We start from the raw sequence: 14,100 nt of genomic DNA, 5'->3' as shown, positions 1-14,100 counted from the left end.
GGAGGACCTCGCATCACAAATGTAGTGCAATCACTCAAATCAAATATGATGCTCTCCTCAGATTGTCTATTGGTGGGTCTTCAGGTAGCGGTTGAGGCCGATCTGGGATCATTATAAATGGAGAACATGTGTGACTTTGTATAATACGGGAAGGCTGATGCTCAGGCAGCTACCACATGGTCCTTGACAGATTGGGGTCAGGGTCTCGTGTCCTGGAATTCAAGATGACTGCAGACCCTTCAGAGCTGCAGCCTTCCTCTGTCTGCAGTGTCATCACCTGCCACCTCCACCACTGAGGTCTTGGCCGGATCGTACTTTGGCTGGAAGCTTCCCCCATTGACCTTGCACCACAGGTAGCCCTACCAGGACCTAAGCTCCAAGCCGCATTGCTTTTGGGAGCTTGGTCTTTCCACCATGACAAAGTGATGGTCCTCAGAGAAGTGGAAGGATATGCATGTAATCCAGAGGCACACTGTCCTGCTGTGCTAACTCGTGGAACATGCCAGCTCACCAGCAATTTGTGTGGCTGCTTTAGGCCACAGTTGCACCAATATCCAACTTGTAAAACTGAAATGAATAACTGCACTTTGTACTAAGTGTTATTAGTATTATTATTATGATTTTTTGTATTTGCAGGTTTTTTTTGTACATTGTGTGCCCTGTTGGGAGTGGTCTTTCATTGAAGGTCATCGAGATGCAGCTCCTTGGGGACCACGTTAAGGAACTGGAGCTGCAACTCAATGATCTTTGTCTGGTCAGGGAAAGTGAGGAGATGATAGAGAGGAGCTATAGGTAAGTAGTAACACTGGGGCCTTGAGAGACAGACAAGTGGGTAACAGTCAGGAGAGAGAAGGGTAAGAGTAAGATACTAGAGAGTACCCCAGTGGCTGTCCCTCCTAACAAGTTCACCAGTTTGACTACTGTTGGTGGGGGGGGGGGGTAGAGACTGGCTACCTGGGGAAAGCAACAGTGGCTGCACCTCTGGCACAGAGTCTGGCCCTATGGCCCAGAAGGGGACTCTAAAGTTAGTGGGGTATACAGGCAATTCTGTGGACACAGGAAAGAAACATGGATGGTAGATGCCTCCCAGGTGCCAGTGTCCGGGATGCTTCTGATTGCATCCACGAGATCCTGAAGCGGGAAGGTGAACAGCCAGAGGTCGTGGTGCATATTGGTACCAACAACAGAGGTAGGAAAAGGGAGCAGTTCCTGAAAACAGACTGCAGGGAGTTGGGAAGGAAGTTGAGAAGCAGGACCTCAAAGGTGGTAATCTCGGGATTACTGCCTGTGCCATGTGATAATGAGTATAGGAACAGAGTGAAGTGGAGGATAAATGCGTGGCTGAGGGATTGGAGCAGGGGGCAGGGATTCAGATTTCTGGATCATTGGGACCGCTTGGGGCAGGTGTGACCTGTATGAAAAGGACGGGTTGCACTTGAATCCGAGAGGGATCAATATCCTGGCAGGGAGGTTTGCTAAGGCTATTGCGGAGAGTTTAAACTAGAATTGCTGGGGGGTGGGAACATAGCTGAGGAGACAGAGGAAGGGGCTGTTGGCTCACAAATAGAGAAAGATTGGAGACAGTGTGAGAGGGAGAATAGGCAGGTGACAGAGAAGGGATGTGCTCAGACCAATGGTTTGAGATGTGTCTATTTTAATGCAAGAAGCATCACAAGCAAAGCGGATGAGCTTAGAGCCTGGGTCTGTACTTGGAGCTATTATGAGGCCATTTCAGAGACTTGGATGGCTCAGGGACAGGAATGGTAACTTCGCGTGCCAGGCTTTAGATGTTTCAGAAAGGACAGGGAGGGAGGTAAGAGGGGTTGTGGTGTGGCACTGCGGATTAGAGATAGTGTCAAGGCTGCAGAAAAGGAGGAAGTCATGGAGGGATTGTCTATTGAGTCTCTTTGGGTGGAAGTTATAAACATGAAGGGGTCAATAACTCTACTGGCTGTTTTTTTTATAGACCACCTAATAGTAACAGGGACATCGAGGAGCAGATGGGAGTCAGATTCTGGAAAGGTGTAATAACAGGATTGTTGTTGTGGGAGATTTTAATTTCCCAAATATTGATTGGCATCTCCAAGGGGTTTAGATGGAGTAGAGTTTGGTAGGTGTGTTCAGGGAGGTTTCCTGACACAATATATAGATAAGCCTACAAGAGGAGAGGCTGTACTTGATCTGGTATTGGGAAATGAACCTGGTCAGGTGTCAGATCTCTCAGTGGGAGAGCATTTTGGAGATTAGTGATCACAATTCTATCTCCTTTACCATAGAATTGAAGAGGGGTAGGAACAGACAAGTTAGGGAAGTGTTTAATTGGAGTTGAGGGGAAATATGAAGCTATCAGGCAGGAAATTGGAGGCATAAATTAGGAACAGATATTCTCGGGGAAATATATGGCAGAAATGTGGCAAATGTTCAAATTTGTGTGGTGTTCTACATGGGTATGTCCCAATGAGACAGGGAAAGGATGGTAGGGTACAGGAACAGTGGTGTACAAAGGCTGTTGTAAATCTAGTGAAGAAGAAAAGTTTACGAACGGTTCAAAAAACTAGGTAATGATAGAGATCTAGAAGATTATAAGGCTAGCAGGAATGAGCTTAAGGAAATTAGGAGAGCCAGAAGGGGCCATGAGAAGGCCTTGGCGAGCAGGATTAAGGAAAACCCCAAGGCATTCTAAGAGTATGTGAAGAGCAAGAGGATAAGACATGAAAGAATAGGACCAATCAAGTGTAACAGTGGAGAAGTGTGTATGGAACCAGAGGAGATAGCATGAAAACTTAATGAATACTTTGCTTCAGTATTCACTACAGAAAAGGATCTTGGAGATTGTAGGGATGACTTACAGCGGATTGAAAAGCTTGAGCATGTAGATATTTAGAAAGAGGATGTGCTGGAGCTCTTAGAAAGCATCAAATTGGATAAGTCACGGGGACGAGATGAGATGTACCCAAGACTACTCTGAGAGGTGAGGAAGGAGATTGCTGAGCCTCCGGCAATGATCTTTGCATCATCAATGGGGACAGGAGAGGTTCCGGAGGATTGAAGGGTTGCATATGCTGTTCCCTTATTCAAGAAAGGGAGTAGAAATAGCCCAGGAAATTATGACCAGTGAGTCTTACTTCAGTGGTTGGTAAGTTGATGGAGAAGATCCTGAGAGGCAGGATTTATGAACATTTAGAGAGGCATAATATGATTAGGAATAGGCAGCATGGCCTTGTCAAAGGCAGGTTGTGCCTTACGAGCCTGATTGGATTTTTTGAGAATATGACTAAACACATTTAAGGTAGAGCAGTAGATGATGTGTATATGGATTTCAGCAAGACATTTGACAAGGTACCCCATGCAAGGCTTGTTGAGATCTTGCTTTGTGGATCCAGAATTGGCTTGCCCACAGAAGGCAAAGTGTGGTTGTAGATGGGTCATAATGTGCATGGAGGCTGGTGACCAGTGGTGTGCCTCAGGGATCTGTTCTGGGACCCTTTCTCTTCGTGATTTTTATAAATGACCTGGATGAGGAAGTGGAGGGATTGGTTAGTAATTTGCTGATGACACAAAGGTTGAAGGTGTTGTGGATAGTGTGGAGGGCTGTCAGAGGTTGCAGCCGGACATTGATAGGATGCAAAACGGGGCTGAGAAGTGGCAGATGGAATTCAACCCAAATAAATGTGAGGTGGTTCATTTTAGTAGGTCAAATATGATGGCAGAATATAGTATAAATGATAAGACTCCTGGCAGTGTGGAGGATCAGAGGGATCCTGGGGTCCGAGTCCATAGGACACTCAAAGCTTCTGTGCAGGTTGATTCTGTGGTTAAGAAGGCATACAGTGCATTGGCCTTCATCAACTGTAGGATTGAGTTTAAGAGCCGAGAGTTAGTGTTACAGCTGTGTTGGACCCTGGTCAGACCCCACTTGGCGTACTGTGCTCAGTTCTGGTCGCCCCACTACAGGAAGGATGTGGAAGCCATGGAAAGGGTGCAGAGGAGATTTACAAGGATGTTGCCTGGATTGGGGCGCATGCCGTATAAGAATAGGTGGAGTGAACTCGGCCTTTTCTCCTTGGAGCAGTAGAGGACGAGAGGTGACCTGCCTGACAGATGTATAAGATGATAGGCATTGATCATGTGGATAGTTAGACGTTTTTCCCAGGGCTGAAGTAGCTAACACGATGCTTAGAAGTAGGTACAGAGGAGATGTCAGGGGTAAGTTTTTATGCAGAGAGTGGTGAGTATGTGGAATGGGTTGCCACTGGAGGCGGATACGATAGGGTCTTTTAAGAGACTCCTGGATGGATGCACAGAGCTTAGAAAAATAGAGGGCTTATGGGTAAAGCCTAGGTAGTTCTAAGGTAAGGACATGTTCGGCACAGCTTTGTGGGCCAAAGGATCTGTATTGTGCTGTAGATTTTCTATGTTTCTATACTTTGATAATTTGCTCAACAAAGTTGAGCATTGAACTCAGTGAACATTGAACTTTGAATTTGCAGAGATTTACTTTATACTGGTGTGTCTCTCTCACTTGGTCGTTTAGATTCTGGCATACAGAATATTTGCATGTACATTCTGTTATGTTTCCGAATGAGGTTTATTGTCACTGACATTAGCTGTGCAATTTGTTTTGTGGCAGCAGTACAGTGCGGGCATAGAAATTACTGTAAGTTATAATTAAAATAAATTGTACAAAAGAAGAATAGTGAGGTCGTGTTCATAGCCTGTTCAGAAATCTGATGAAGGGGAGGAAGCTGTTCCCAAAACATTGAATATGCACCTTCAGACTCCTGTACTTCCTCCCTGATGGTAGCAGTGATAAGAGGGCGTGTCCTGCACGATGATGGCCTTTAATGATGCCTTTATGTGGAACTGCCCTTTGAAGATATCCTCAGTGGTGGGGAAGCTTGTGCACGTAATTGAACTTGCTGAGCTCACAACCCTCTGAAACCTCTTATGGGTCTGCGTTGGCACCTCCATAGCAGATGGTGATGCAACTGATCCGATTGCATACCACCATCTATCTGTAGAAATTTGCTAGAGGTTTTGGTGACATATGAAACACACTAGCAATTTTTTAAAATACGGTGGATTCTGGTTAGTTGGACCATCATTTAATCGATCAACAGCTTGTTTGAGCCAACACTTCAAGACCAAAAACTAGTTGAGAAAATAGCTGGGATTCCTTTTGTTTATTAGGAGCACTGTGCTGTTTAATTGGTACAGGTGACTGTTGCCAAACAGTTTCTCACTAGTGTCAGTCGCATCCATTTGTGTGGCAGTTAGGTTGTACTTACAGCAAACAATTTTCAGATGGTGTCAAAAAGCATTGATTTTTGTCACTGATATTTGACGAGAAATAAGCAGTAAGATGATTCAGAATTGTTTTGCTCACCATTGTTTCAAGCATTCAGGCTTGGGGAATTTGAAGGTATCGAGAATAATTTTGAATGTTACAATGAAAATGGAGATTTGGAGGATGCATTCTAGGAAGGCTGTCCATTATCTGCACTGATTTTGTTCGTTTATAGCTGAGCAGAAGACCACAGCAATGTACACCGGATAAATTCCTCCAATAGCTATTAGGAACTAGGTTTTATGGTACTGTAATTGTATTGGTAATGTTGATGTTTGTTTTCTATTTCATTTGAGTGATTGATATGTTTGTGGCCTAAGGTAGAAGGAGTCAATTTTAGAAAACCTAGCACATTTATTTTTCAACATAGTCCCCTCCTACATTTACACACTTAGTCCAGCGTTCGTGGAGCATACGGATCTTGGATCCCCAGAAAGTGTCCACAGGTGGGTGATTGATAAGTTTGTGGCCTACGGTAGAAGGAGATGAGTTATACAGCTCTCTTTACATGCACATGCAGGTCAACTCTGATTATGCAGAAAGTTTGAAGTTAAAATAGCTCATCTCCTTCTACCTTAGGTCACGAACTTATCAATCGCCCCTGATGAGTTATTAACTTCAAACTTTCTGCATAATCACTCAGTTAAACTGCATGTGCATGTAAAGAGAGCTCATCGCCTTGTTAGGCCACGAACTTATCACCCCTGGCTGTGGGTAATCTCTGGAGGTCCAAGATCCGTATGCTCCATGACCACTGGACTAAGTGTGTAAATGTAGGAGGGGACTATGTTGAAAAAATGTGCTAGGTTTTCTAAAATTGACTCCTTCTACCTTAAGCCACAAACTTATCAATCACCTCTCGTAAATGCATAAGTTGTTGCTCGGGTAAATGGGAGATTGTATTTTTTAATACCTTTTAAATTATTACCGTGAAACTTCCATTATGATTGCTGCTTAACTGGGCCAAAATGTACAGGTCCTGATGATCCTACCACCAAACACATCTTTCTTTTCCCCCCAGTTTCTGCTTTCCGCATGGATTGCACCCTTCACGACCCTCTTATCCATTCATTCCTCCCCACTGACCTCCTTCCTGGCTGCACTTATCCTTGCAAGCAGGACGAGTGTTACACGTGCCCCTACACCTCATCCCTCACTACCATTCAGGGCCCCAAACAGTCCTTCCAGGTGAAGTAACACTTGTTGGGACATGTACTGTGTCTGGTGCTCCCAGTATGGCCTCCTGTATGTTGGTGAGACCCAGCGCAGATTAGGAGACCGCTTCACTGAGTATCTGTGCTCCGTCCATCAGAACAAGCGGGATCTCCCAGTGGCCACCGATTTTAATTCCACTTCCCATCTGCATTCCGATATGTCCATCCATGGCTGCCTCCACTGTCGTGATAAGACCACGCTTAGGTTGGAGGAACAACACCTTTGTATTCCATTTGGGTAGCCTCCAACCTGATGGCATGAACGTCGTTTTCTCAAACTTCTGGTAATGCCTCCTCCCCGCCCCCTCACCATTTCCCATCCCCTTTTCCCTTTCTCACGTTATCTCCTTTTCCACCCATCGCCTCCCTCTGGTGGTCTTCATCTTATCTCCCTCCCCCCCTCTTACTTTCTTCCATGGCCTTCTGTCTCTTTCACCAATCAACTCCCTAGCTCTTTGCTTCAACTGTTTCCCCCCCCCCCCACACCTTTCAAATCTACTCATAGAAACATAGAAAACCTACAGCGCAATACAGGCCCTTCGGCCCACAATGCTGTGCCGAACATGTCCTTACCTGAGAAATTACCTAGGGTTACTCATAGCCCTCTATTTTTCTAAGATCCATGTACCTATCCAGGAGTCTCTTAAAAGACCATATCGTATCTGCCTCCACCACTGTCGCCGGCAGCCCATTCTACACAATCGCCACTCCCTGCATAATAAAACATACCGCTGATGTCTCCTGTGTACCTACTTCCAAGCACCTTAAAACTGTGCCCTCTCGTGCTAGCCATTTCAGCCCCAGTAAAAAGTCTCTCACTATCCACACGATAAATGCCTCTTATTACTCCTCAGCTTTTTTTCTCCAGTCCTGTCGAAGGGTTTCGGGCTGAAACATTGACTGTGCTTTTTTCCATAGATGCTGTCTGGCCCGCTGAGATCCTCCAGCATTTTGTGTGCGTTGCTCAGATTTCCAGTATCTGCATATTTTCTTTGCGGTCCTGATGAGTCCAATTGATCAGAATCCACTGTAGATTCTTACTATAAATTGTGTATTTTTAATGTATTGCACTGTACCGTTGCTGCAAAACAAATTTTCACAACATTTCAATGATAATAAACCTGATTCAGATTCATACCAAATCTTCTCAAACACTTAATGAAGCATAGCTGCTGATGTGCATGGCTGTTCCTCTTGGTATTCTATTCCGTGTAATTGTTTGAAATTGAGAGCTACTTACTGATCAGTATTACGTGGTTGAGAGGATTCCATGATTGCTCCCCATGGCCTAGATGACAATTGTGGTTGAATTCTTTATTTTCCGCAGATTTAGCACTCCACTGATATACTTACAAGGGGAGAAAGATGACCGATGCCAGTGAGATGTTAGCTGCCGCCTTGGAGCAAATGGATGGTATCATTGCAGGTAAGATGTTGCTATAATACAGAAACAGAGAAAACTTACAGCACAATACAGGCCCTTTGGCCCACAATGCAGTGCCGAGCATGCACGTACTTTAGAAATTACCTAGGGTTACCCATAGTCCTCTATTTTTCTAAGTTCCATGTACCTATCCAGGAGTCTCTTAAAAGACCCTATTGTTTCCGCCTCCAGCATCGTCGCCGGCAGCCCATTCCACACACTCACCGCTCTCTGCGTTCTTTTTTTAAAAAGAAGGACTTGCCTCTGACATCTCCTCTGTACCTGCTTCCAAGCACCTTAAAACTTTGCCCTCTTGTTAGCCATTTCAGCCCTGGTGAGAGGGGGAATATTTAAAGCAGACGTGTAGGACAAGATTTGTTTTACACAGGGTGGTAGGTACACAATGGAATGGGTTGCTGGAGGAAGTCTTGGAAACAGATAAAATAGTGGTGTTGAAGAGCTTTTCAATAGAGGAATGAATGTGCAGGGAATTGAGCTGTGGACCCCCATTACCCAGGGCGTGTCCCTTCTCATTGCTACCATCAAGGAGGAGGTACAGGAGTCTGAAGATACATGTTCAATGTTTTAGGAACAGCTTCTTCCTGATTGCCATCACATTTCTGAATGGATAATAAATCAATGTACACTACCTCATCTTTTGCTCTTTTTGCATTACTTATTGTAATTTATAGTTAAAACAAGATGGGAGTAGAATTGGGCCATTTGGCCTATTGAGGTGTGCTATTTCAGTGTGGCTGATCCATTTTCCCTCCTGAACCCTATTCTCCTGCCTTCTCCCTGTAACCTTTCATCCCCGAATAATCAAGAACCTATCAACCTCAATGAAAATATGCCTAGTGACCTGGCTTCCACAGTTGCCTGTGCCAACGAATTCCATCGATTAGCCACCCACTAGCTAAACCAATTCCTCATCTCCATTCTAAATGGACATCCCTGTATTCTGAGGCTGAGCTCTCTGGTTCTACACTCCCCCACTATAGGAAACATCCTCACCATATCCACTCTATCTGGGTCTTTCAAAAGGTGATAGTCTTCATGAGACCTCCCTTCACTCATTGTACAAGGAGCAATCAAACACTTCGTACATTAACCCTTTCATCCCCAGAAACAATTGCGTAAGCCTCCTCCGAACCCCCTCCAATATCAGCACATACTTTCCTAGATACAGGGCCTAAAATGACTCTCAGTACTCAAAGTGAGGTCACACCAGTGCCTCTGCATTACATCCTTCTCTTTCTATTCTAGTCCTCTTGAAATGGTAACATTGCATTTGCCTTCCTCACCATAGTCTAAACCTGCAAGTTAACATTTAGAGAATGTAGCACAAGGACTCACAAGTCCCTTTGCACCTCAGATTTTAAAATTTTCTGTCTGTTTAGAAAATAGTCTACATGTTTATTTTTTTACCAAAGTGTATGACTGTACACTTCCTGACACTGTATTCCATCTGCCACTGCTTCGCCCATTCTCTTAATCAGTCCAAGTCCTTCTGCTGACACCCTGCTTCCTCAACCCTACCTGCCCCTCCACCTATCTTTGTATTGTCTGCAAACCTGGCTTCAAAGCCACCAATTTCATCATCCAAATCATTGACATTCAATGTAAAAAGAAGCACTCCCAACACCAACCCCTGCAGAACACCGCTAGTCACCAGAAGCCAACAAAAGTGGCTCCCTTTATTCCCACTGTTTGCGTTCTGTCAATCAGCCAATCCTCTATCCATGCCAGTATCCTTTTTGTGTAATACTGAGGGCTCTTGTTAAGCAGCTTCTTGTGCAGTACCTTGTCAAGGGCCTTCAGAAAATCCAAGTACACAACATCCACTGACTCCTTTGTCTACCCTGTCTATATTCCTTTATAGGAAACCATGCTGAGTTTGGCCCACTTTATCATGTGCCTCCGAATTCCCTGAGACCGTGAACATCTTTCCAACTTCTGAAGTCAAGCTACCTGGCCTTTAGTTTCTTTTCTTCTGCCTCCCTCCCTCCTTGAAGTGACATTTGCAATTTTCTAGTCCTCTGAACCATGTCAGAATCCTGTGATTCTAGAAAGATAGTTAATAATACCTCCACAATCTCTTCAGCTACCTCTTTTAGAGCCCTGGAGTGTATTCCATCTGGTCCAGGAGACTTATCTACCATCAGACCTTTCAGCTTCCCCAACACCTTCTCCCTAGAGATAGCAATTGTGCTCACTTCTGCTCCTAACGCTCTTGAGAGTTCCAGCATACTGCTAGAGTTTTCCACAGTGAAGCAGATGCAAGATATTTAGTTCGTCCACCATTTTCTTGTCCCCCATTACTACCTTTCCAGCATAATTTTCCAGCAGTCTGAAATCTACTCTTTCCTCTCCTTTACTCTTTATATATCGGAACACAACTTTTTCATATCTTCTTCAATATTTTTAGCAAGCTTTCATATTCCATATTTTCTCTCTTTGACCTTTTTAGTTCCTTCTGTGTTAGTTTTTAAAAGCTTCTCATTCACCTAATACACACTAATTTTTGCTCTATTATATGCTCTTTCTTTTGCCTTTGTAGTTTTTGACTTCCTTTGTCAACATGGTTGAATTATCCTGTCTTTTTATTATTACTACCTTGGGATGTTTCTATCCTGCACCTTCCAAATTTCTCCCAAAAACTCCAGCCATTGCTGTTGTGGATCATCCATACTAATTTCTGCTTCCGGTTAACTTTGGCCAGCTCCTCAGTCATTCTTCTATAATTCCCTTTATTCCAGTGTAATACTGGTGGCTCGGGACAGACTTTAAACTTAATACTGATGCATCTTGACTTTAGTTCTGCCTTCCAAATTGCAGGGTGAATACTATCATATTATGCTGTCTCCTAAGGGTTCATCACACAATACCCAGTCTTGAAGCCTTTTGCCTAGTGGGCTCAACTACAAGCTACTCTAAAAAGCTATCTTGTAGACATTCTACAATTCTCTCTGGGATCCAAAAGCAGCACCATCCTGATTTTTCCATCGTCCTTTTGGCATGCTTTTTCTATCTCCATTTTTAAAATTATGTACTGCTGCTGCAAAACAGCATATTTCATGACATACACCTGTGATATTAAACCTGATTCTGATATAGATCGTGTGCAGACAGAAGAGAATTAGTTTGGCATTATGTTCAGTGCAGAATTGGGCCGAAGAGTCTTCTGGTGCGGTACTTTTCAGTGTTGAGTATTTGGCATTCTGTCCCAGAGCTCTGGAATATATTCAAGGCCTGGATGCAGAATTTTGGTGCAAATAGGGTTTTAGGGGAATGGGCAGTAAGTAGAGTTGAGACCAAGATTGAATCATCTGTGATTCTCTTTATCTCTTCCTGTTATTAGTTGAGTTGATGCTTGAATGGTACCAGACTTCAAAAGTTTAAAGGATGAGGAGATTAAACAACTTAGGATTGTGTTTCCTGGGATTTTGGTTAGATGATGTGATTTGGGAGCTCCTTCACCTGTTTCTTATGACAGAAGTTTTAAAAAAAAACAGGGGAACTAATAATGCAAACACAAGGAAATCTGCAGGTGCTGGAATTTCAAGCAACACACATAAAAATTGCTGGCGAACGCAGCAAGCCGGACAGCATCTCTAGGAAGAGATACAGTCGACATTTCGGGCCAAGACCCTTCGTCAGAACTAACTGAAAGAAGAGATGGTAAGAGATTTGAAAGGGGGAGGGGGATATCCGAAATGATAGGAAAAGACAGGAGGGGGAGGGATGGAGCCAAGAGCTGGACAGTTGATTGGCAAAAGGGATATGAGAGGATCACTGGATGGGAGGCCTAGAGAGAAAGAGAGATGGAGGGGGGAAGCCCAGAGGATGGACAAGGAGTATAGTCAGAGGGACAGAGGGAGAAAAAGGAGAGACGGGGAGAGGGAACAATAACAATAATAAAAAAATAAGGAATGGGGTATGAAGGTGAGGTGGGGCATTAACGGAAGTTAGAGAAGTCAATGTTCATGCCAACAGGTTGGAGGCTACCCAGACGGAATATAAGGTAAACACGAGGAATTCTGCAGATGCTGGAAATTCAAGCAACACACATCAAAGTTGCTGGTGAACGCAGCAGGCCAAGCAGCATCTATAGGAAGAGGCGCAGTCGACGTTTCAGGCCGAGACCCTTCGTCAGGACGTCAGGACTGCGCCTCTTCCTATAGATGCTGCTTGGCCTGCTGCGTTCACCAGCAACTTTGATGTGTGTTGCCGGAATATAAGGTGTTGTTCCTCCAACCTGTGTGGCTTCATCTTGACAGTAGAGGAGGCCGTGGATAGACATATCAGAATGGGATGAAGTGTCGCCTCACCTGGAAGGACTGTCTGGGGCCCTGAATGGTGGTGAGGGAGGAAGTGTAAGGGCATGTGTAGCACTTGTTCCGCTTACAAGGATCAATGCCAGGAGGGAGATCAGTGGGAAGGGATGGGGGGGAACGAATGGACAAGGGAGTCGCGTAGGGAGTGATCCCTGCAGAAAGTGGAGGGGAGGGAAAGATGTGCTTAGTGGTGGAATCCTGTTGGAGGTGGCAGAAGTTACGGAGAATAATATGTTGGAGCCCTATTTCTAGCAGGGTGGCGGGAGGATGGGGTGAGAGCGGATGTGCATGAAATGGGAGAGATGCGTTTGAGAGCAGAGTTGATGGTGCAGGAAGGGAAGCCCCTTTCTTTTTTTTAAAAAAAAAAGGACATCTCCTTCGTCCTGGAATGAAAAGCCTCATCCTGAAAGCAGATGCAGTGGAGACAGAGGAATTGCGAGAAGGGATGGCATTTTTGCAAGAGATGGTGGGGAGGAATAGTCCAGGTAGCTGTGAGAGCTTATAGTAGACATCAGTAGATAAGCTGTCTCCAGAGATAGACAGAAAGATCAAGAAAAGGAAGGGAGGTGTCGGAAATGGACTAGATAAACTTGAGGGCAGGGTGAAAGTTGGAGGCAAAGTTAATGAAGTCAACAAGCTCAGCATGCGTACAGGAAGCAGTGCCAATTGCAGTTGTCGATGTAGCAAAGGAAAAGTGGGGGACAATGAGGGGAACTAATAAGATTCTTCGCACTTTCCTGACCTCTCACTCTTTCTTATTTCATCCCATCCCTTTACCCTTCCATATTTTTTTCACTTTTTTTACTTCCTGTCAAGGAACTATGTGTTGAGTGTGGGTGGGAAGTACAGATGCTCATATGGTAATGGAGCAGAGTTCGATTTCCTGTTTGGCCCTCTGTAAGTATGCTGTGGGCTGTGATGTACTGAGAATTTCTAGTGGGCAGATGATTTTCAAAAACATTCTTTGCAGAAAATATTTTGCAAATATCTTCCCACTTGAGACAAAGCTCAACTTTTTTTTTTAACTTTGCTAAAATTTAATAATCAAATCCAGAACACTCTCAATATAAAATGCAATTGTTTGAATCATAGAATGTAAAACAGTACAGGCCCTTCAGCCCACGATGTTGTGCTGACCCTTTAATCTAACCATCCCTCCCACATAGCCCTTCATTTTTTCTTTCATCCATGTGCTTATCCAAGAGTCTTTTAAATGCCCTTACTAATCTACAGTATCTTCCTGTAACAACACCAACTCTGGCAATGCATTCTGTGCACCCACCATTCTGTGGGGGGCGGGGGCCTGTGGACCTACCCCTGACATCCAAGCACCTTATATTAACCATTCTGCTTTAGGAAAAAGCCTCTGTCTATCAAATCATCTTCCACGCCTCTGTGCAGCACTTGGCCCTACCATTTATCTGCTGACTGATCCACCCATCTATATAATTACGATTATCTGTATTCGGTCGATGACCTTGACAGTGGTAATTCAAGTGCTTCCTTCGCTGCTGCTTTGAGGTGTGATTACGTGCCTCCAGCTTTCGCGGTAAACCCATGCCTTGTTTTAGACACCCACACCATGGGGAAATAAGACTCCTACTATCTGCCCTGTCTATTCCTCTTAAAGTTTGTAAATACAAATCAGTTTCCTATTCTAACCTCTGTATTCCTCCAGTGGATTCCAAGAATCTCATTCTGTCTCACATGCTGTAATTGAAATAAATTCCTGGATACTATCCCGGAGGTAATGTGAGCAAGTTCATGGTTACATATTGC

General features: G+C 44.3%; 1 protein-coding gene across 12 annotated transcripts in view; it reads left to right on the top strand.

Moving 5' to 3' along the window:
* Window positions 1-14,100, top strand: part of ppfibp1b (PPFIA binding protein 1b) — a 255,819-nt gene that overhangs the window by 74,289 nt on the left and 167,430 nt on the right. For all 12 annotated transcript variants that reach the window (XM_063057586.1, XM_063057583.1, XM_063057582.1 and 9 more), the window contains exon 2: window positions 7,889-7,987. In XM_063057586.1, coding sequence (XP_062913656.1) covers window positions 7,927-7,987 — 61 coding nt within the window. In that variant the 5' untranslated portion in view covers window positions 7,889-7,926. The remainder of the gene's footprint in view (window positions 1-7,888; window positions 7,988-14,100) is intronic.

The sequence above is a fragment of the Mobula hypostoma genome, chromosome 9, assembly GCF_963921235.1.
Source record: "Mobula hypostoma chromosome 9, sMobHyp1.1, whole genome shotgun sequence".
NCBI lineage: Eukaryota > Metazoa > Chordata > Chondrichthyes > Myliobatiformes > Myliobatidae > Mobula > Mobula hypostoma.
Note: the sequence above shows the minus strand (reverse complement) of the source record. Positions and strands in the feature narration are given on the sequence as shown.